Source organism: Hipposideros armiger, unplaced genomic scaffold (assembly GCF_001890085.2).
Source record: "Hipposideros armiger isolate ML-2016 unplaced genomic scaffold, ASM189008v1 scaffold_20, whole genome shotgun sequence".
In the NCBI taxonomy this organism is placed as follows: domain Eukaryota; kingdom Metazoa; phylum Chordata; class Mammalia; order Chiroptera; family Hipposideridae; genus Hipposideros; species Hipposideros armiger.
The window spans coordinates 6,823,440-6,848,579 of NW_017731370.1; the positions used below are offsets into that span (position 1 = coordinate 6,823,440).

Sequence of the window (25,140 nt, forward strand, 5' to 3'; positions counted from 1 at the left end):
TGAGGCACAAGAATGCAGCAAAGAAGCTTGTGAGTATGTATACACTTAAATGAACATTGACTGTATAACAGAATAATCATGTATTGTGGGTTTGGAAGTCTGTATAATGAAAATCTATTTCAAAAATAAATTGAGAGGAGACAAATTGAGTTAAAACCTTTCTTTTGCCTAAGAGAGTAAGTATATCTAAGCTTTTACCTTCAAGAAAATAATGAAGAACTACATATATTTTTAAAAAGCAATTCTTCACATTGATAAAAATGAAAATGAAATTTCTTACACAGAAAACAAAACAAAACAACAACAAGAAAAAAATAAACCACTGGGTGGGTCGACCAGGACTTGACAATGAGCAAAAGTAGTCAATAGGCAACCAGTTTACAGTCTGTGGTCTGGCTTCTCTGAGAAGGTCCAATGGGTGTTGGCAAGGAGAGCCTGCATTTCCCTATCAAATAGCAAAGGATTAGAGGTGGCAGAAATGAATCATGTAAGAAAGAAGATTTTACATTAAACGCCAAAGTTAGTCGCTTTTCTCCTTGAATACTGGGAATGCACGACTGAAATAGCAGCATTTAGGATTCTTGAGGCCCTGTGGTAGGTCTGACAAGACTAACCTCACCCAGAGAGCTGAGTCACTTATGCTGTTACAAAGATGTCAGAGGGGAAATGAGGAAAATCGAGCTATATTCCCCTGGTGGCGGGGGGAGGGGAAGAACCAACATGATGAAATGTTCTTTGGCTATAAATTAAAATGCCCTAAAGCTTCCTGGGATTCTCTCTTGCTGATGAGCTAAATTAAAACAGAACACCTCCGTTCTAAGAAGCATCAAAGACAAATTAAGTGTCAGAGAAAATGCAAATTACACATTTATCGACTGTTTTATGAGGTTACGCAGACAGTTCATTAAAAGTCCCCTCAAAAGATGATTCTTCTTATAATGAGAGCCTGGAGCTACAAAGTGATCAATATACATTGGAATATTCAAAGTAGATGCGGGGCAACTCCTGATTAACGATGTTTCAACATGTTAAATCTCTCTGAAATGTTCAGGGAAAAGGCAGAATGTCCCTTTTATAATGAATCAATTCAGAGTCTAGCACCACCACAAAAGATATGGTTTCTCTCCACTGGCAGCTGGATTCTTGAATTGTGTCTCACACCTTTTGTACACGCAAACCGTTTCCTACTGGCTTTGGCAAACCCAGTTATGGTAAAAGGAAACCAATTACGTCACTGAGTTGAAAAACTGCATCCATCTTAAGAACTGTGCAGCTGTAGATTTCATAAAAAGACACACCTTGCACAGAGCTGAAAACAGTATACAGTCAAGGACGGAACCCAATATTTCATTGCCAGGAAACACACAGCTGAATACTTCTCCAGAATTTAGAGCCCCACTGAAAAGGAGCTGAATATCCTCTTTTAAGAGAATTGGTAACTTAATAGATTTCAGTGGGACTTATGGACAGGAATGCACAATTTAATTTCATGTCTAGCTGAGGGCCAAAATATTTCTCTATTGTATAAGTTGCCTGCAAGGATCCTCTACTTTCATTTTCCACAACATCCTCAAAAATTACATACAAAAAGAATACACTCATTGAATCTCTTTTTTAATGGGAAAAAAATGGAGCCTACATAGGAAAAAGTCCAGGGGCATGTCACAAAGTAGGACATTCTAAAATAAAGTTCACATTGTGGCTAGCCAAATTTGGTCCCCTACCAAATAGGAACACGCAGGATGGAAGTTGTTGGTCCTTGTGGAAGTGAAATGGATTTTTAACCTGGTTTTGACTGAGGCACCATGACTGCTCTGCGGTAGGATGGTAAAAATTTTGGGAACCTGAGTTGATCCTTCCAGATCATAAATACATGGTTGAATAAAAGGTTAGAAAATACACTTTGAATTAATCTTCATACGTATCTTGCTCTAAATCTAGCCAAAACTTCTTGCCACATTAGAACTGAGGTTTTTCAACAATTGGCTTTTCAAATTTCTCTTAATGTATTTTTTATATTATTTGTTAACTTTTAAAGGTGTGGTTTGGTTACCAAAGGCTTGCAAAATTATACAGATTGTGACTGGGGTTCAGAACAATTCAAAATAGTAGGAGAAAATGGGAATGTATAAAGAGCTTCTTACCTGTTTAGGAGGAGGTTAGGAACACAGAACACATTATTACATTAGTTAGAATAAGTGGAGGAAACGGAAGTAAATGATTTATTTGACTATATCGTGAAAAATACTGACAAATGGGAAGAAATATGATACCATGTAGTGTCTATTTTTGCTGGAAGGGAGAGACTAGCCATTATTGGTTTCTAGTTAGAAAACTGCTCACCCCACCTGTAAAATACTTGAAGGACAAACTCTATTACCCTTGGTAACCTCTGGTTACCTCTGGTAACATTTGGCATGTTATCCTCTTCATAAGAAGGTTGCAACTATCTTTAGTATTACCTACTATAGATAGGTATTTCCTATCTATAATTTCCTGGCCCAACATTCAGTGACGGAAGAGTTCATAAATTTCCAGATGCCATAAAATCACTCTGCCTTCGCATCTTACTGACTGAATTGAATTAACTCAGTTCACCTCTTTTATAGACACTGTTGGTCAGTTTCATTTCCTTGAGTTGCTACTCTTTCTAGTATGTTTCTACTTTTGTCGATTTCCCTCAGGTCTATGTCAAGCTTCAGAGGCCATTCCAACGCTGAATGTGAAGAGGGATTATTTCAAAGCTAGTGCTGTTCTATCTCTGGTCCAAATGTAACAATTCAAGACTGTAACTGACTGCTATGCTGGCCTGGTCTTTCATTTGCCTACATTTGTTGTCCTGTGCTTTGAACTTTCTCCATATGACCTACACTTGATCTTATTGGTTTATTCCACTATTTCTTATTGCTCCTTCTTGTCATGGTCATTTCCCTTTATTAGCCATTGTGTCCTACAATATTAACAGTAATGATTTCTTATTTTATTATTAAAGTCATGGTTCCAAAGCACTATATTTTTAAGCCCTGAAGAACACCTCTCAAATAGTTGGACATGGAATCAACAACCTTCAAGGGCAAACTTCAAATCCAGACCCAATAAGGTGGTCATAAGAACAACCTCATGAATGAAAAGCAAAGAGAAGTCATAGTGGTTGCTATTTACAGTAAACAAAAGAAAAAAAGAAAAACTTCTGATTTCTTTTGAAGGGGCCAAAAAAGATATGAAAAATTGCTATAAATATGATAGTAGCACACACTGTTTATTACCTATCCAACTTCTATCTCTCCTGTATTTCTTTGATAAGAAGACAGTTTAGTTCTGGTATCTGATGACCATGGAATTGAGGAGAAACTGGACTCCCTCCACCCTTTTTAATGAGTCTTAAACACTCTAAGCCAATCATAAAAATTGCACTCTCATGTGCATGATTGGTTTAGGAATGGGCATATGACACAATTCTAGCCAATGAGGGGAAGCTTATTGGGGAGATTTAGGAAGGTTTTCCTCAATCTTATAAAGGGTTACAAGATAAAGACATTCCTTTTTCTGTCTTTGAATAGTTTTGTTTAGGATTGTGATGCATGGAGCCATGGCAGCCATCTTGTGACTATGTGTTTACAGCCTGGGGATGAAAAGGAACAAACTGAGATGGCATGGTGGAACTTCTAAAAATACCTGGATTCTTGATGAAGTCATTCAGCCACTAAAATAACCATTCCACAAACTGCAATATCTCTGAAATCCCAGTATTATGACATACTAAATTTTATTATTAAGACAATTTTAATTGGGCTTTCTGTAAAGTTGCTGCTGAATGCATCCTGACCGATAAATTGTCCAACAGTTATTAGTTCTTCTAATGTTTGGTTATATCCAATGAGGAAGTTTAAGAGGTGTAAAGTTGATTTTAATCATGATGACCTAGAGCAGTAGCATTTTGGAACAAAACAAAAACAAAGCAAAATGAAATTCTGCAGGAATAACATTTCCCAAGAGAAATTACTTAGAAATACAAAAACTGGCAAGCGAGATATCAACCATGAGCTAAATATATTATGTCAGTGTAGAAAGTAATAATAAACTTGAATTCAGACAGCATGGATTGAAAATGTATGTATTTAAATATATTACCTGGGATTGATTATTGTTAAGGTGTTTCTTAAATTTCAGTCAAACCTGGATATTTGATTCCAAATATTTGAGTATTTTTAAAGGATCAATCTTAAATGGAAAGCACAACAATTTCTAAAATTATGTTGAAATTTATTCTACTTTACTAATGCATAAGAAACCTGATAGGGTATCTAAAAATATTTAAATTGTATATTTACATGAAACATATAAAAGCGTATGTAAGTTGTTAATAATTCCTGGGTTTTCATTACTGCTTGAGGATCTATATTGCCAAGCCTAAAACTTTAGGAGTCAAAAATATTAAATAAATGTCTTAGGTAATAAATGTGAAAGGAGAAGAGCAGAAATAACCACAAAAATATATATAGTTAGAATTAGCCACAAGCAATCTATAAGAAGTAAATTAATGAGTGGACTATATAATGAAACAAAACTAACACTTTTGAGCTTTGTGGGTTAAAAAAAATACTCCTATGGAATAGCAGTACTTTTTAGAGTAGACATTTTAAACTGTAGATTGAAAGACAGGAAAACTGAAAAGCACATTTTTCACAAAAAGAAAAATATTCCTTGATGAATCAAAATGGATGAAGTGGATCTAAAACTGAGATGCTGCTTGCTAACTTAAAACTATTTTATTTATAGATATTCAGTTCATTTCAAGTTTAATATTCATTAAACATTGATTTGGACCAAACAATAAGCACAGGTAATTTTAAAGTGGAGCCCCAATAAACTATTATTATAAGGCAAAAATGCTTTGCTTTTTTCTGGTTTATGAGAATATTTTGTTAGATAAAAGCTAGGGTGATACTGATACAGGACATCCTCTGCTGGACAGAGCCTGCCATTACAATATTACATCACACTCAAAAAGCTGAAGAGGCTCTGCTAATTTCTCTAACTCTCTCTATCTTGGCAGGGGAGAGGGGCCAGGGTGCTTTAAAAATAGTTATGTCTGAACCATACCCCAGACCCAATAAAACCTAATCTCTGGAGGTGGGTTCTGTGCATTTGTAGTTTTTAAACCTCACCAGTTGATGATAAAGGCTTACTGAGTATGGCTATAAAAATTTTTTTTTCCATCATTAAGAAAGATACATGAGTTTCACATGTGGGAACTGATCTGAGATTGTATGCAAAGTACACGAACTAGGGAAGTCTTATTCTAATTGAATGGAAAGAAAATGAAATTATTGTGTATTATTATTCAGTTCAGTTTACCTTGGGCTTTTCGTCCAGGATCTGCTGACGGATCTCCTTGTGTTTCTCTACAAGTTTTTCTTGCCGTTTACTTTGTGCCTCTTCTAACTATAAGAAAGGTACAAAGAATGTCATGTTTATCCAAATGTCCAAGTGAATGTTTTCAGAAAAAAAACTGAACGCTGTTCAGATCTATGACATACATTTAATTATTTCATACCCCGGTCAGGAACTGCCCTTTCAGGTATGGGAGACTGTCAGTAAGGGTTGGAGCTGTGAGATGGGTACACAGGAGTGAGGGTGGCATGATCAACGGAGTATACTATTCTTACATTTTTATTAATATTTGAAAATTTCCATCATCACAGTTTTTAAAAATTTAAGAAAATAAAAAATACCATGGCCTTTGGGGGTTGCCATCTTGTCTACCATTGATGACAACTAACAAGTTCTTTTGGGGCCTCTCCCATTGACATCATAGTTCTGCGCTTCTGACTTTGGAAATGGGTCTTTATCTCTAGCTTTACAGGAGCCTTTTTATACACAAGTTTGCAATTAAACTTGCAGAAACATTAATTAAGGAGTGCCTGCTCTGTGAAGCCGCTTTGCTTGCTGCTGGGTGCTGGTGATAAACAGATACAAGAGTGTCCTTTCCCTCCAGAGGCTCACACTGTGCTTGCCAAACATTCACACATGGTTTGTAAAGGTGAGAAGGATTAACTGTGTTCAAAAGAGACAACAGGCCCAAAATGGAGTCATTTTGGCTAAGCCCCACCAAGCCTTAATACCTAACCTAATTGCAGTTGCAGCCTCTCCCACAAATGGAATTTTATTATAATTATTATTAGTTTCAGGTGTACAAAACAATGCACTAGTTATCCTTTTCGCTTCTCACAAAGTGACAACCCCCCTCTCCCGATCCACTGCTCCCCCCACCCCGATATCATACATATCTATTACAATTTTATTGACTCCTTTCCCACACTATACTCCACATCCTGTGACTATATATGCATTAAATTATAGTTGACATATTATTCAATGGCAGCTTCATTGGAATTTCCACCTTCAACATTAGTGAGATAATCTGCCTGATAAAACCCCTGCCTTCCCCTAAGGGGAGGGAACCTTGCCTGTAATAAGCTACTCTTTAATTCCTTGCTCCACCTTCTTTCTGCCTATAAAAACCTCCCATTTTACATGACTCCTCAGAGCAACCTTCTATTTACTAGATAGGATGCTGCCTGGTTCATGAATCGCTGAATGAAGCCAATTAGACCTTTAAACTCTGTTGAATTTTTGTTTGTTAACAACCAACATACCCTCTTGATATACTGCACCACCTCCTGGATGTATGAACGGATCATCTCTGTCTTTTCCCTGAAAGCAAATGACAAATAGATCATGAGAGCTCATCCAGCATCAACAAACACAAGAATCTCAGACTTCCAGATGAAAGTTTACAGAACTCTCTACATTCTTATTACTGCTGCAGGGAAGGTGCCCCGCACCAGCTCTGGACAGAGGTCAGGCTTCTCCAAGAGCAAAGCTCTGTTTTCCCCAAATGCTGGGAAGGCCGCTTGACAATAGAAGTAAGCATTTAGTCTTTTCCTAAGGGACTCTCTTGACTCAGTCTTTATCTAAAAGGTGTTTTTTGTTACTGTTCTTTGAGTTCTGTGTTAAAAACCTTATCAAAGGGATCTTTGAAAAGTTAATTAGAGGAGACGTTTCAGAGATGGGTCTTTATGGTTAAGGAAGATAGAGAATAAAAAATACCCCCCCCCAGGTAAAAGGTGGGGGACAAGGGGTGCTTTCTCCTTACTCTTCCATCTGGCTTTTGTCTTTGGATTTAGCTTCTGTTATCTTCTCCTGCCTCTTCTTATCCATTTTCTTCTTTAATTCCTTCTTTTCTCTGAAGTCAAAATGGAAGGGGGGAAAAAAAGGCAAATCAAATGGCAGTTTGTATTTAATACACTTATATTCACAAGTCCATTGTAACGAGAAGGGAGGCTTACTTCTCACAGATTTCTTTGAGCTTCTTTAACTGATTGTTCTGACATTCTTCGGCAACATCCGTCAGTTTTTGAATAAGCTGGGGAAAGAAAAATGCCACTTTGCTGTTTTACAGGATCACAAACAAAGCACCCTCTCACTCTGCTCCTCCAAACAACAGTATCTGTAGTTAGAAAACCTGTCACTTATGTTGAACAACAGTTAGAATTGCCAGGCATCTAACAGAGGCACCGAGGACATAATTTAAAACCATCATACGAGCTAGATCTTAATATGAAATTCTTCTTATCTCTTTTTGATTAAACAGGATTCCTTAGATTACTGTGCAGGTTATTGCAGCTTGGCTCAGTGCGAAGATATCAAACAGTGTGGATTCAGGATGTAATCTCCACTCTATGACGTATTAAAAGTATGATTTTGAACCTCCGTTTTCCTGGTTATAAATGAGATTTTCGATGCCTTTATCTTTTGGAGGCACTGTGAGGCTTAAAATAAAATGAGTAGGATACAAACGTGAGTCATAATTAACTGTGAATTATAATTCTTGGTTTCCAGCTATCATTCGTTGTTTAATTGTTTCATGAATAATATGAGTTACCCATCTTAGAAATCGATGTTTGTGTTCTGGTGTGGGTAACTTCCAAAGGACATAAGAAATTCTCCTCTGTGCTACCACTGAAGTTTTAATACATCACCAGGAAAGCAATTCTTTGATTGCCTTTTATCTATTTTTCTTATCAAACCAGGCTTGAAGAAGGCAGCAGTGGTATTTTCATGTCCTTGGCTCTCACACAATTCCTAGCATTCATTAGGTGCTCAGTAAATGCTTATCAATTGTGCAAGCATTATTTTATCCTCCAATCTCTTCTCTTTCTTTATTCCACATGAAGAACGAATGTAAGTAACCTTCTGCAATTGTTCAGGCAGCCATAGCAGCTGGACTCAACCCTTCTTACTGAACTCCAAATAGATGGCGCGGGCTTGTGAAAGGCCCCGCCACTGCTCCCCAGAGATGGACATTCTCAGATACAGCAGGGCGAGTTGACCAGTTTTATGTAACCTATAGCTACAACAGTGACAGGGAAAATAATTGTAACGTCAGCAAACTTTCACTGATAATTTATATATGCTGGGCACAATCTGAATAGCTTTAAATGCATTAACTTACTCAATACTAAGAGTTGCCCTATGAGGTCGGTGCTATTATCTTCATTTTACATAGGAAGACACTGAAGCATGCTGCAGAGGTAGTAAGTGATGGAGCCAGGTACAAACCCACATACATCAGGCTTGTGGCCCTTACCACTTTCCCATGCTGCCTTTTCATTATCCCTTTAGAATTGATTTTAAAAACTCTTTCTTAACTAAGAGAATAAAAGAAGTCAAAAGAGAAATTCTCTTACAGGAATCCAATAAGAACCTGCATTAACTTAACATGAACATGAAATTTGATGCATTCATCTGTGAAGTGGATTGAATCTGAACAAATATTAATGGGGGCTGGGCCAGCAGGAAACTTATTTGATCATTCAAAAGATCGCCTGAGCATTACTGCCACAATTACAGAAATCATGAAATAGTACAGGGTTGTAGTGACATTTATCAAGCTGTCTAGGTGTTGAATTTGGTGCACAGGCTCTAGAAATTTCCTCACGGATTCGCTTCATGCCTCTATTTCAGCTGAGGGTGCACACTTGTCACCTTTCCTTCTCTAGGGGAACTTTTTTCTCTCCCATTCAGCACAAGGAGTTACGGAAGGTTATCCAGGGCTCCTCCAGCCTTGGCTGCAACATCAGAATACTTGTGGGCAACTTCTTAAAAACACAGATTCCAGGGCCTGTTCCTAGCTGTATGGACTCCAAATGTCTAGGAGCAGGGCCTGGGAATCAGTATTTTCAAAATCGCCTCAGATGATTTGGATACTCTGCTAGATTTCAGGGGGCAGATCTTGGTAGGCCTGGCCTCATTCTGCTGACCATTGTTAAATCTCCCAGCAATGTTTTTGAATTTAATGGCATTATACGTCTGTTTCCCTGTTGTCATTTTCTATCATTCTTCTGACGTCAGAGCATTTTCTTTTGTTCTTGATTATCCCAGCGCCTACTCACATTTATTGCTTTCCTCCTACCTCTCGCCCTCATCCTAGCAGCGTCGATATCCAGTCAATGAAGACACTGAGCTTGAGATCTCACAGCCCTTCTACACACTCAATTCTGATTTTTATTTTGATTTGGTTTTCGCCCCCACACAATTGCCAGCACCACACTCTCTCGAGGTTCCACAGAAGTTCCGCGCCCCCTGCACCCCTTGGCCTTCCTGTGTGCCCCTCCCTCAGACCATCCGCACTGGCTCTTTGCTCTTCCCACTTCTGTTGCTCCTGGAACACACAGCTTTCTCTAAACTATTCAGTTCAGCCACAATCCAACAAATATTTATCAAGCACCTGCTAAATACCAGGCACCATCCAAGAAACTTCGAGCTGATGACCTGACTTTCTGCAGTTGAGCTTGCTGTTCAAAGTGTGGACCCTGGACCAGCAGCATCGGTATTGCCAGGGATCACATTAGAAATGCAAATTCTCAGGCCCTACCCCAGATCAACTTGAAATAAAAATCTACACTTTAACAAGACTCCCAGGAGATATTTGTGCATGTTACAGTTTGAGAAGTGCTGTTTAGATTATTGAGGAAGATGGAGACACTTTAGAAAAAGCCCTCTGTTATGGACTGAATGTCTGTGTCTCCCAAATTCATACAGTATTGAAATCCCAAACCCCAATGTAATAGTATTAGGAAGTGGGACCTTTTAGAGGTGATTAGGTCATGAAGGTGGAGCCCTCATAAATGGGATTAGTGCCCTTATAAAAGAGACCCCAGACAGCTCCCTAGCCCCTTCAGCCACGTGAAGACATGGTGAGAAGACAGCCATCTATGAACTAGGAAGTGGCCCTCAGCAGACATCAAATTTGTAGGTGCTTTCATCTTGGACTTTCAGCCTTCAGAACCGTGAGAAATAGCTGTTTGTTGTTTAAGCCACTCAGTGGATGGAAATTTGTTATAGCAGCCTGAACTGACTAAGACACCCTCTTAAATTCCCTCTTCTCCACCTCAAAAGATCTTTGGAACTTTCTCTGCATCCTCTCCATTACTCTAAGCTCAGCTTCCTCGCTTGTGACACAGGGATAAAGTTTCTCTCTTGGGGCGGTTGTGAAAGCTGAGAGGGAAAACACACGTGCCAGTCCTAATAGACCACATCGGAAGTTCTTAGCTTTGTTTCCTTACCCTTTCTTTCAAAAAAAAGGTTCTTGTTTTCCATCCTGTTTTCTTCCACCTGTGGCAGAACCTAATCCACCATTTTATTTTCTCATCTCAAACTTTCTTCTGCACTGGACACATTCTCTTTGCATAAAAACACATTCTCTCTTTTCCTTATCCTCCCAGAACCCTGAACTTATGTTCCATCTTTGACCTTCCTTTCATTTCTATCCCTAAAATTGAAGACTAACTGCTGCTTCCAAAGATGCAATGCTCCACCCCCATATCCTTCAACCCTACCATCTCACTTCTGGAATTCACCTGATTTTGCTTTAAGATTACAGAAACTTGCTCATTACTGAACTTCATGTCCATTTCTCAGCACTTAAATTTTATTATTCCAAAGGTTCAAAAGTTTTCTCAGTTAGCACCCTTAGAATTTGAGTAATTTTTTCACGGCACCCTTAGGCTAAAAGAAATAAAGGAACAGTTCCATTTATTTATTAAATAATTAGGTCCAAACAATTTAACAGTACTACTTTGCACAGTCTCCAACAGATGTTGCTCTGTTTTCTTCAAAAATATAAAATATCCCAAAATTCCCCTGGGAGTTCAACATGGTGCCTCAGGGTGCCTTTGCCCACAGTTTGGGAATCTTGACTTTCTCTTCTTGACAGCACGCCAGTTGCTAACCTCTCTATACAAAACTCTGTCCTTAATTTATAGGATCTCCAGCAATTACCTTCTGTGACTCTTTTAGAGGTTTCAGTTCATTTCAGCATGACCAACTGCCTTTGAACAACTCTAGGTGAGGATGGCTACAAGCAAGTTTAGGATTGTTCTCACAGAAGACTAGTCAGTCCCACAAAGTATCATTATTCAGTTCCAAACTGGACATTATCTTTCACTTCTCTCCTGGGTACTTTCCCCATCTAATGAGTCATGGAGATTTTAGTTTCTCTTGTCACCATGTATCTCATCGTTTTGTGTTAACAGCGCTCTGGTGTAGATTTTCATTAACTCCGGTAAGGACAGGTATTCCCTTCTTGCCCTCAGTCTCTCCTGAGTCCTTCTACGCCATCCCAAATATTCTTCCCTTTTGTATGTACCCAGTCTTTAACTGTCTCTCGATCAGCAAATATGTTATGCTCCAGCTCTAAATTTTCTTTCCTGATTATCATTCAACATACCCAACAGACTAGGCAGTATTTTGCTCTCAGAATTGCCCAGGCACACACCTGCTTCTATACTTTTTCTCATGTTCCTCTTCTACCTTGATGCTATTTCCATTTGAATGGGAGACAGGACAGATATAAAACATTTCCATGCATACAGAAAGTTCTACTGGATTGTGCTACTGTAGCCCCTTCTGATAAGAGAGTGGGTACCAGCCACGACTTCCCCTTGTCCATGGCCTTCTCCTTTCTAAACCAGCCTTTGACGATTGTTCCCTTTAATAACCCGGAAAACTCTAGGCCTTGGCACCTTAATTGGCTTGTTCTGTAAGATACCACTTACACTCGTCGCTATTTACATTTGTGTGTACATACTTTATTATTGCTTCCAAAAAGAAACGCCACTACTGCAATCTCTTAATCTTAATAATATCTTTGGAACCCCAGGCTCTACATAGAATAAATACAAAAAATGTTGTGAATGAAACCACACTGCCCCTGGCCTTGGCGATAGCTATCGAGCATCCCATCCCAGCTGCGGGCTGTCTTATGGAAAATACTTTTAAAACTATGAAATTTGGGGACTTAAGAAGCTAAGTTCTTTCCCTTGGGAAAAAATGCCTTATTGTGAAATCCAGGCATATTTTTTTAAATGTGGTTTTTGCCTGCAGCTTGTAAAAATACTGTCTCCCTAGAATCCCAAAGGATATTTGTTCTAAAGAGGACAACATCTCTGTGTTTAACGGGACACATATGTAAATGTCCTTCAGTTGTGCTCAGTTCCCCTTGGTCTCTCCTATTCTCTCATACAACAGACCCCGCCCTGTACATTCTGCCCTATCCATATATTTTTGAAAGACCATCACTCTTACTGCAATTCTGCTCTTACAGCATTTACTGTTTTCATTTAAACTTCCTCTACTTAAGGTCCAGGAAGGAGAATGATTAACATCATGACTTTCTTAATAATATGCCATCATTGCCAGACTCGCATTAAATTGACAATGGGATTATATATATATATATATATATATATATATATATATATATGTATATATATCAATAATTTATCTTTTTCCTACCTAAAAGAGAGAGAATGGTGTTCATCTGTGGTTTTCTCTACCCAACACTACTTCTCCAAGAAGAACTTTCTCTGCTTTCTGAGAAATGGCTGTGTGCCTAATGTGGTTCCCATGGGAGTTGCTGTGTTCTTTATTCCCATCCTTTGGTCAAGGTAACTGGTCCAGGGGAGGTACTGATCCAGGTTGGACCAATCGTACCCTGACTTTGGCCATAGGTAATTGGTCTAAGGTAGCAAGCCTGGCCAATACTATGACCCTAACAAGGCTTTGCCCAAGATTTTTCCAACCTGTTGCTGGAGAAAGAAATATAACTTAGGAGGTAGAGTTGTTTCTGGCACCATCTCTCTATCTTTTTCTTTACTGCAGTTTGGAAAGTCAATTCTTTTTTAGGTGATCCTCCGTGTGTATTTTTATAGTATATACTCTTCTTGTCTAAGTTTGTCCAAAATAAGTTTCTGTCACTTGCAACCAAGAGAATCCAGACCAAAAAATAAAATAAAATAATCAAAATAAAAAATTTCACTGCTTAACCCCCAAAAAAGATGGAGGAACCTTTGAGTTCTGTGCTCAGGATTTCTATTGCTGAAATGTGAAAATAGGACCCAGAAGAGGAATTTTCTACACAATAACTGAAATGCTTTTTAACTAACTTAAGAGTACACTCACTTTGGGTCTATTTTTTAAAACATAGGCTGTACTCAAAGACCCTATCTATCAATCATGTATTAGCCACCAATCTCACTGAAGATGAAAAAGAAAAGATTAGTTTAGAATTTCTAGGAAATAAACCATAAGCATACGTGGTACACCAAAATGCAGTAAAAAACATTTAAATTTAACTTTTTTTTTTTTTGAAGATTTTTATTGGGGAATTGGGGGAATGGGAACAGCGCTGGGGAATTGGGGGAAGGGGAACAGACAAGTTGCTGTCGTTTTGTTCTTCAGTCTAGTTGTGGAGGACGTTGCTTCACTGGCNCTGTCGTTTTGTTCTTCAGTCTAGTTGTGGAGGACGTTGCTTCACTGGCCCAAGTTGGCACCATCATTGTGTTCTTCCCGGGCGAGGCAGATCAGTTGCCGGCTTCTGGACAGCCGCTCACTGCAGCTGCTGGCCACTCACGCTGGATGCTGGCTACACACGGTAGCCCATGGCGACCCACTGCAGTAGGGGCTGCAGCCTACGCCGGCGCCGGCGACTCTCAGCAGCCCAGCTCCAGGTTGAGCTGTTGTTCAGCATCTTAGCTGTGGAGGGCAGTGTCACTGGCCCTCATATGTGGAATCCGAACTGGGGCCCTCTGGCGTCCCAAGCCAGTTCTTAACCATCGCGCCACTCCGCCGGCCCAAATTTAACTTTTAGTATGATTTTTTTTTCTGGCCCCAAAGAGTAGACACATTTCCATAATTTTGCTTATTTGTTTACCACTCATGACTACTCTACTCAGTAAGTGTTCCAAACCTTTTAAGGAGTGAAAAAGAAAAGCCCCCGGGGAATATAATTTCATGTTCTCAAGTCCATGCTCAATTTCACTTGGTTTAGTTAATTGAGGGAGAGAGAATTATTTCCATGGAAGAGAATAATTTCTAGACTCTAGCTCAAAAGGGATTAAAAAAATATGTGGACAGAAATTGGCATCTTTAGAGTCTCTTCAAAGAAGGATAATTTTGGAAAATGGGCAAAAAGTCAAGTATAGAATGTTCACACTTCAGACCCAACTCATCTTCCTTCTCCTACTGCTACTATCTAGAGAAGACATCTCTTTCTTTTCTGCTAGTCAAACATCCACTCTTGAGTTTTCACTATAATTATTTTTCTTCTACAAAGAATTAATTTATGATGTTTCTATACTAAGTAATGATCTGTGGACTCAGCACATTACTGACAGTTTATAAATAAGGTGGGTGTTTATACTGGGGTGTATGCTAGCCATTTGAATTGAGAAATATTCATTCTTTCATCAACCAGTATTTACTGAGCACCTACGCGGTACTAGATACTGAGCTAGTGCGGATGGTTCAGCTGTGAGCTGACAGACAGGCCCTGTGCACGTGGTGCTGACATTCTGCAATAGCTCCCTTCTTTTTTCAGGAGGATGGTAAATTCTTAGACCAAAAGGGTAATAACCTTGATCATTCTCTGAGATATCTTCTTATAAAGTTATATATTTTTAAAAATTTCCATAGCTAAACAAAATTTATAGCTTCCTATTTGAACCTAAATGTTTAAAGGATCCTTGGAATTTTTTTTTTCTTGCTGAGCAAAGAAATAAATGAAAGTCAAAATCTGACTAAGACCCCTAGTCAAGGTCAGTACATTGGCCCAGTGAATGTACAACATTTAAAATTTCCACTTTTAAATTATGCCAAGGTAAATGTCAGTTTTTTAGTTTTTTGGAAAATGTAAATGAATCAAAGTAACATACACCCTTGATATTTTGGATATTTTGAGTGTTCTTTCATGAAGCTATCAACTGGAAATATCTTCAAACTAAAAAAAAGAGAAAAAAAATCAAGAAATTTGATAAAGTGAGCTCTAGTTGTTCTATCTCATTTATCAGCCTAAATGATGCTTGGACTTTGCCAGCTCAAATCTCTGGGCCTTATTTCCTCACTAGTAAAATATGACATCTAAATTATCTTTAAACCTCCTTTGATAAATTGTAAAATTATATTATTCTATGGTTATAAGTGTTTTTAGAATTCAATGATGGTTTAAAATACTGTGAAACAATAAAAAAGTAAGGGTTTATGGCTATGAACTATTTATTTTAATGATAAGGTAACTTTTATGAAAAGGAAGTTCACTTAAAATGATCCATATAGAGCTTTAAGTAAAAATTTACAATAGGCCAAAGAATGATCCCTTTGTCATATTAAATGCTAATAAAGGTGCTTGCAAATTATTGAAAAGTAGATGTATCACAAATGATACAGTTATGGATTTCTTGATTAAAGTAAAAACAAATGAGAAAATATCTGCCTCTGATCAAGTCAAATGAGATCATTATATCTCATTGAACCAACTGAAGAAAAACCCCAAACCAGTAAAATTTTAGGATAAGGTTTCAAAATTTAAAAGATGTCATGGTTGTTTAATTTAGAATAAATGAAATAAATAAATATTACTTACCACTCATATGTGGGAAAGTAGTAATGATATTCAAACTGGAGGTTTTCAAATAATTAGCAAAGGAAACCTGACTAAAACAGACATAATTTATCCTGTGGTTTGTAACTAAAATAGAAATAAATCAGGGGCTTAATATTTTAACAGCCCATTTTGGAAGCTAGACCCAGAAAAGCTGCCCATGAAGATAAATACCACAATATATCAGCTACTTTTTTTCTTAATGCAAAATCCATCATTTTAGCATCCCTCACTTGCCAGATGGAATGCAATGAGTCCTGTAATTCCAGAGGGCACAAACTAAATTATCAGACTTGCGGATTCTATTTTGGAACTTTCCTTTCAGCAGAATCTCTTGTGTTCCCTAAGCTTCTTTAAATTGGCACAAGTCATAACTATTATTTGCTTTGCCTTGGGGATGGTTCTGTTTACTGCCTTTTTTTTTTCACCCTTAATCTTACCTAAACAGTCACCCAATTATCACATAAAAACATATTAATATTTGTATTGTGCACATATACAAAAGAAAAACCAAAGTTGAAAAGTATGTTGCTTTAAACTGAAATCCCTACTTATTATTTTAAAAGGTCTGAGAGTTGGATCATTTCTGTATTCTGTAATTTAATTGAAACCAAAATGTTAAGGGAAACTTAACAAGCATTCTTGTACAGACTTTTTATTTTAAAAATTAGAATACAGGGGCCAGCTGAGTGGCTCATTGGTTAAGAGTTGGCTTGGGAGAGTGAGCTCTGAACAGCAGGGCCACTGGTTCAGATCCCACATGGGCCAGTGACGTTGCACCCCCTATAGCTAAGATGGTGATCAACAGCTTGACCTGGAACCGGGCTGCCATGAGTGGCATAGGCTGCAGCCCCTGCTACAGTGGGCTTCCGTGAGCTACTTTGAGTGGCCGGCAGCCATGTGAGTGACCAAGAGCCACCATCAGTGGCCATCCAATGGCCGGCTACTGATCTGCCTTAGCCCTGAAGAGCGCAATGATCACAATACCAACATGGGCCAGTGAAGCGATGTCCTCCACAACTAGACTGAAGAACAAAAAGGACAGCAACTTGTCTGTTTCCCTTCCCTGACTCCCCAAGGCTGTTCTCTCCCCCAACCCCCCAACAAAATCTTTTAAAAAAAAATTAGAATACAGACACTCAAGAGGTGACATGCTTTAGCTAAAGTTACATAACTAAAAATGGAAGTCATGTCTCCTCACCCTAAATCCTGTGCAAATTGTCCTTTGGTAAAGAATGATGACTATGTTCTAGGCACTGTGTTAAGTGTCCCTGGATTGTTTTAGTGAATCTCACATCCAAATTAGGAGGGCTGTGTGTAGATTCTGAAGAAAACAAACAAACAAACAAACAAACAAACAAACCCTAATTCTCCACTGCTTTCTGTATCTATGCTCTTTGCAATAAGATTTGCAGCTCCCCTAATCAAGAAACAGAGCTTATTTTCCTATATCTTGAATCTGGGCAAGTCTTTTTACTTGGTTTGGTGAAAGAAGGAGAAAGAAACAAGACCTCTTAAGAGATCTTGTGTGCTTCTGCTTCCTCTCAATTGGATGCCTTTCCAACTTCCGTATGAACTAGCCCCAGCTAGCCTGCTGGATGATGAGAAATGTAGATCAGTCATCTGCATTGACCCAGCAGCTGACCTTCAGAAGCTGGGCCCCTAGGTGAATGGCGGCTGGACTAAAAACACATGAATGAGCCCAGCCAAGACCAGGAGAATCATCCAGTTAAATCAAGCTCAAATTGCTACACACAGAATCATGAGCTAAATAAATGGTTGTTGTTTTAAGCCAATCATTTTAGGGTGTTTGTTATGCAACAAAGACAACTGATAAAGATGGGCATAAAGTAGGTCTGACTTCCACAAACTGTGCTCTTAACCCCTGAGGGCTGGGACCACATTTAGGCTTGGTCCCCATGGAATCCCTCCCCCAGTATGAGGACTGCAGTAGACCTTCAATAACTTTTGGTGAGTCAATGATTATGTCAGCATACTTTATACTCTCTAAGTTGCCCAACTTCTTAAAATAATAAATGAAAAGATATAGTATGAATTCCGTGTATCCAAAGAACAGGACACAATCCAACAGAAAAATAGGCAATGGATGTGAATAGGCAGTTTGTGGAAAAAAGAAATATGAATAGCCAATACACACATAAAAATTATACTTATTTTTGCTCATAATTAAAGCAATAGAATTTAAGATCAATACCATTTCTTTTTTTTAATTTATCTTTTTTTTCAACTGAGCCATCCTGCTACCTGTTGGCAGCTCAGTGGCTGCTCAGCTCAGGCTGGACTCGAACCACTGTTGCTCAGAGCTCAAACTCTTGAGCGAGCTCTTAACCAACTGAGCCACTCGGCCGGCCCTTCAATACCATTTCTAATGCCCCTACACACACACACACACACACACACACACACACACACACACACACACACACACACACACAGAATAACATCTACTCCATTAAGACTACCTAATGATGATAAGGAAAACTGATAAGAACACATTTTGACAATTATCATATTCCTTATTTCACTACGAAATTCTTTTACTTATTTGACATTTCTTGTTTGGTAAAGAATGTAAAGTTTTGTGTGTGTGTCAAGCTAAATCATGTATTTCCCAGGAAGAAAGGTCCTATGTTAAAGTCAGACTATTGGAGGCAGACGGAGAACACTACCACGACAGTAGAGATACTTCCTGACACTGCAATTACTCTTGGCACATACTTTGGCGGAGCAACCACAGAAGGGAGAAAATCCAAGCTTGGCTCCTAGACAGCCAGCAACAGCAAATGGTGCTGATAAGAATTATCAAAAGGAAGAATGATGAACTCCCTCAGGCTGCAGCAGGATGTCAAACATTTTAATACACATTTATATTTGAACTTAAGATCTCCTAGCCCTTCATGTATTGTAAAAAAGGAGGCTTACCGTAAAAACAATGTTTTATGTGCATTATCCATAATTCCTTCTTACAGTGCAATGAAGTAAGGATTTTTTTGTGTGTGATGATTATTTTTATCTCCACTTGACAGATAAGAAAACTGAAGTCCAGGGTGGTCACTCAGTAGGGGAGCACTGGCCAGAAATGATGACATTTCCCATGAGATCCACACTCACCACCACTCACAGCTTGATGGGCCATCTATTCACAGCTCATCAGTATTCACCCAGAACTTTCACTATGAAACACTGGGATTGGCAGAGAATTAGAGAACTCAGGAGGATGGGTACTAATGTTGGTTATGCGCCATTAAAGTCAATGTGAAGGAAGGCAGAATTAAATAAGATTAGAACATGTGGGAGACTTAAAATATGAGAAAGAGGAACAAAAATAGGAAGCGAAGCAAAGCTAAACAAAGCATGCCTCTGCAGAGGATAAAGAATGTGGCGACTGTGAGAGAAAATGAGAAAATCTTTTCTTGAAGCCAGCAAGAAGGAGGAAAAAGAAACAAGACAAAATGGAGGGCGAAACATAGATGCAACTGAGGAGCGACCCCATAGACATCACCACAAAATCCCTTCCCACTAGGCTGTGGATATTTAGCCTTGAGTGTCTTGCTAGAACTAACTGCTGAGAATGATCAAAAACCCTCAGAGGGTTTCCCCTAAGAATCTCCTTCACTTACTAAAGTCACTTTAAAAGTATAATCTAACCTTAATGATGTTGGCAAAACTCAGGGTCCACTTGTGGCAGTTAATGAAACCAGACAAACAAGTTAGAGCTGATTCTCCAACCCTGAAAGTCTTCCCTGGAACAAGGAAGGGGTCCTTAACTGGAGTTCAGAAACCCTCATAATATCTATGGAGAGATTTCAGGGGGCACAAGAACTTGAATGGGGTCGGGGAACTTACATTTTTATTTTTATTCACCTCTACCTGAAAGAAACCATTTTCTTTTATTGTGAATACAGGTGAGGATTCCACAGGACCTGTGCCTTTGTCACTGTTAGATACCCATCCAGCTTAATGATCAAGCTGTCAATAGTGGAAGGCACAATGTATTTCCCATTTCAACTAAAAGGGATTTTAAGCTTATTAGAAAACACATTTTGATAAGCATTCATAGACTTCAAAAAAGTTCTTCAACTTGTACATGTAACAAATGACCTGAAACTCCTTGTAGAATGCAAATTGTGATTTAGCATGTCAGGGTGGGACCTGAGACGTCACATGTTTAACAAGCTCCCAGGTGTAGGGGGGGGGGCGCCACACTTGGAGTAACCAGGCTGCAGAGCTATTTGGATGTAGAGCTTTCAGGATGAAGATCCTTTTTGGACAGGTATGCAAAATTTTTGAAGCTACAGAGTCTTTGTCACTTGGTGTGCATTTTATACCTCCCATAATAATACAAATAATTACGTCAAAAATATTCTCTTGGTGTTTATCAGTTTATTCATTTAGGCAAATTGTTCTCCCAACTGTGTTGTCATGTCAATTTATTGATGCCTCTATTATTTCATTCATCACATGGTGATATAACTGTTTATAATACATGCTCCCGGAGTGTGTGGTGATGATAGCTTCTTCATTTTTATCTCCAGTGTCTATCAGAACATTTTGCAAAGATTAATTTTTAATGAACATTTAACAGGGAGTGTATCGATGGTTTCTTTCTAGAACTTTGAACTGTGGGTGCTTGCATTTGAGATGTATGATCCTTAACCAAAACACATTTGTATTTAATTCCCAAAGCAATTTTGAAAGATGAAATATCTTCTGTTTAATTTTCCGCATTATCCAAATATTTCTTTTTTACCTGGGGCCTACTTGATTTTTAATTACACTTGCATTTGTCTAATTTAGCCTAAAAGCCTTATTCATAACTCAGAACTACAACCAAAGATAGAACTGACACTTCTATATGCCTTTCAGTCAAAAGAATTCATAGCAAAACAATTTCTCGTTATTATAGGTGGAGTTAATGGAAAGTTCTGATATACATGTTAGTTAAGGGCATGTAATATAAATTGTGGATGTCCCCAAATAGCCATAAAATAAACTTTGTTTGGTTCTAAATCCAAGGCATTTGGGCATTTGCCCTCTTAACAAAGGCCTACACATATTTCAAAGGCACTGGGGCCTTATCTGAAACCCAAATTCTCAATTTAAAAAACATTGAACTGTACACTTTAAGTGAGTAAATTGCATGGTATGTGAAATGAAGTGGTTATGACAAAAAAAGAGAGAGAACCCCAAAGATTCCACAAAAAAACCATTAGAACTGATAAATGAATTCAGTAAAGTATCAGAACACAAAATTAATATTCAGAAATTGGTTGCATTTTTATACATCAATAATGAACTATCAGAAAGAGAATTTTTAAAAATCCCATTTACAATCGCATCAAAATAAAATACCTAGGAATAAATTTAACAAAGGAGGTAAAAGACCTGTACTTGGAAAATTATGTTACTGAAGAAAGACATTGAAGAAGTTACAAATAAATGGAAGCATATACCATGCTCATGGATAGGAAGAATTAACATTGTTAAAATGTCCATACTAACCAAAGCAATCTAAAGATTCAGTGCAATCTCTATCAAAATTCCAATGGCATTTTTCACAAAACTAGAATAAATAATCCTAAAATTTATATGGAATCATGAAATGCCCCAAAGAGTCAAGGCAATCTTGAAAAAGAACAAAGCTGGGGGTATCATGCTACCTATGAGAAATATCAAACTATATTACAAGGCCATAGTAATCAAAACAGCATGGTTTTGGCATAAAAACAGACATGTAGTCAGTGGAACAGAATAGGGAGCCTAGAAATAAACTCATGCCTATATGGTTATCTATTCTATGACAAAGGAGGCAAGAATATACAATGGGGTAAAGACAGTCTATTCAATAAATGGTGCTAGGAAAACTGGACAGATACATGCAAAAAAAAAAAAAGAAAAAGAAACTGGACTACGTTCTTACTCCATATACAAGAATAAACTCATAATAGATTAAAGACTTAAATGTAAGATCTGAAACCATAAAACTCCTAGAAAGAAACATAGGCAGTAAATTCTCCAACACTGCCAATAATAATAATAATAATAATAATAATAATAATAATATATATATATATATATATTTTTTTTTTGATATACTTCCTTGGCCAAGGGAAACAAAGGGAAAAAATGAACAAATGGGACTACATTAAACAAAAAGTTTTTACACAGCAAAGAAAAAGACATCCATCTTACTGAAAGGGAGAAGATATTTGCCAATGATACATGTGATAAGGGGTTAATGTCCAAAATTTATAAAGTACTCATACAGCTCAACACCAAAGAAAACAAACAATCCAATTAACAAATGGGCAGAGGTCCAGGATAGACATTTCTCCAAAGAGGACATACAGATGGCCAATAGACATGAGAAAATGCTCAACATTATTAATCATCAGAGAAATGCAAATTAAAACCACAATGAGATATCACCTCACATCTGTCAGAATGGCTACTATCAATAAATCAAAAACAAGTATTGAAGAGGATGTGGAGAAAAGGAAACCCTTGTGCACTATTGATGGGACTGTAAATTGGTGCAGCCACTATGAAAAGCAATTTGTAGGTTCCTCAAAAATTTAAAAATAGAGCTACCTTATGAGCCAGCAATTCCACTCCTAGGTATTTATCCAAAGAAATCCAAAACAGTAATTCAAAAAGATATTTGCACCCCTATGTTTACTGGAGTGCTATTTATAATAGCCAAGATATGGAAACAACTGAAATGCCCATCAATAGTCGATTGGATAAAGAAATTGTGGTACATTTATACAATGGAGTATTACTCAGCCACTAAAAAAATGAAATCTTACCATTTGTGACAACATGGATGGACATAGAGGGTATTATGCTAAGAGAAATAAGTCAGACAGAGACAGATACCATATGATCTCACTTATACATGGAATCTAAAGAACAAAATAAACAATATAACAACATATTATAAAAAAACAGAAACAGACTCATAGATGCAGAGAACAAATTGATGATTACTCGATGGGAGGGGGATTGGAGGGCTGGGTGAAAAAGGTGAAGGTAATAAGAAGTACAAACATAAAGAAAAAGGAAATTGTACCATTTGCAACAATATGGGTGGACCTAGAGAACATTATGCTAAGTGAAGTAAGTCTTATGGAGAAAGACAGATACCATATGCTCTCACTTACATGTGGAATCTAAAGAACTGAATAAATGAGAAATGTAAACAGAAAGTCTCGAGACACAGAGGAAAAACTGATGATTGCTAGATGGGGGGGCAGTGGGGATGAAGGAGAAGGGGAAGGGATGAGACAACATAAATTGGTAATTACAATATTGCCTCAGGGATATGAAAGGCAGTTTGGGGGAATATAATCAATAATGTTGTAAATATTTTTTAGGGGGCCAGATGGTTTCATGTCTTGTTAGGGAGACCACTTCATGGACAGTATAGAGGCCTGACTACTGCACTGTACATCTGAAGCTGCCGTTGAATAATACTATATGTCAACTATAATTTAATAGATATATAGTCACGGGATGTGGAGTACAGTGTGGGGAGTGGAGTCAATGGAATTGTACTAGATGTGTATGATATTGGGGGTGGAGGGCAGTGGATGGTGGGAGGTGGGCTGTCACTTTGTGAGGGGTGAAAAGAATAACTATTGCATTGTTTTGTACACCTGAAACTAAAAAAAAAAAAAAAAGTACAAATTGGTAGTTACAAAATAGTCATGGGGAACTAGACTGAAGAACAAAAGAACAGCAACTTGTCTGTTCCCCTTCCCCAATTCCCCAATAAAAACTTAAAAAAAAAAAAGTCATGGGAATGTAAAACACAGCATAGGGAATACAGTCAACTATATTGCAATAACTGTATATAGTGCCAGGTGGGTACTAGATTTATTGGGGGAATTACTTAATAAATTATATAAATGTCTAACCACTATGATGCACACCTGAACTAATACAAAATAATATTGAATGTCAACTATAATTGGAAAAGAATAACAAAGAAAAAGAGAGAGGCACAGTATCCCAGTCATCACAATGAAGGAGCTGCCTGTGTGTTCTGAGAAGAAGTGAGGTCATTATGATAACCTGGGCTTGAAATCTGAATAAGTGGGGGTATCTGCGCAATGGTTATAAAGCAGAGGCTCTAGAGTCAGAGGACCAAGGTTCAAATCCCAACTTTCTAGTTGTGGAACCCTAGAAAAGTCACAAAATTTCTTGGTAAGATCTTTAATCTGTCAAATGGGCTGACAATAGAACAAACTGCAGTGGTTATAACAAGAACTGAACTGGGAAATTCCTGTAAATGGATTAACACGGTGTATGGCCCCATGGTGAGTGCTCAATGGATGGTGCTATTTTAATTTTTATATTACTATTATTTTCTGGAGTACTAAGGATGGGGTACCGGAGAAAGTCAGATGGCAGTGGTTGTAGCTGGGCCCTACAGCCATTATCTGCCATTAAAATTCACTTTCACTTTGTCAGTTCTGTCAAGGCAACCCCTCCCTTACACCAAACTGAATGCTGCCCGAGAGTGTTCTTTCACTGCTTTGATCTTATTTCATTAGCTTACACACAAGGAGGCCCATCAAAATCGTGTGGAACTTGTTAAAGATAAATCCTTGAGTTTCAGCGTAGGTATGGGGCAGAGAGTCTCAATGTGTGGTCCTAGGACCAGAAGTATCGGCATAACCAGCCTTACAGAAGCTTATTGAATTGGAAATTCAGGGTAGAACCCAAAATCTATTTTTAAAAACCCTCCAAGTGATTCTAACGCATGCTCAAGTTGACAATATTGACCAAGTGGAATCTGATTTTTGATAAGCTCCTGATTTGGACCTGCTCATTTGCATATTGTCATTCAGGAACCGGTACTAGAACAACACATTACACTGCCTCGCCTAATACACAGTCATGGCTGAACCCTCTGCTGATTTCCAACCTACAAGAGGAACAGCCTCAGAATTCTCTCACGTGGACAATCCTTTAGCAAAAAAATAGACAGGTCATACAAATACCTCTCAGAACCCATTTTCTTTAAGTTCTATTAAGCTTACTCATTTGTTTTGTTTTTGGCGCAAGCTTGTTTTCAAGGCCATTTATTGTTTCATTTAATTTCTCTGTCA

At 38.0% G+C, this 25,140-nt stretch overlaps 1 protein-coding gene across 1 annotated transcript in view; it reads right to left on the bottom strand.

Annotated features, from left to right (window-relative positions):
• PLCB1 (phospholipase C beta 1) overlaps positions 1–25,140 on the bottom strand; it is a 242,186-nt gene that overhangs the window by 76,336 nt on the left and 140,710 nt on the right. Inside the window, exons 25-28 of the mRNA XM_019635243.1 lie at positions 7,353–7,429; positions 7,160–7,249; positions 6,660–6,717; positions 5,359–5,445 (exon numbers count right to left, since the gene is read on the bottom strand). Of these exons, the coding sequence (XP_019490788.1) occupies positions 5,359–5,445; positions 6,660–6,717; positions 7,160–7,249; positions 7,353–7,429 (312 nt within the window). The remainder of the gene's footprint in view (positions 1–5,358; positions 5,446–6,659; positions 6,718–7,159; positions 7,250–7,352; positions 7,430–25,140) is intronic.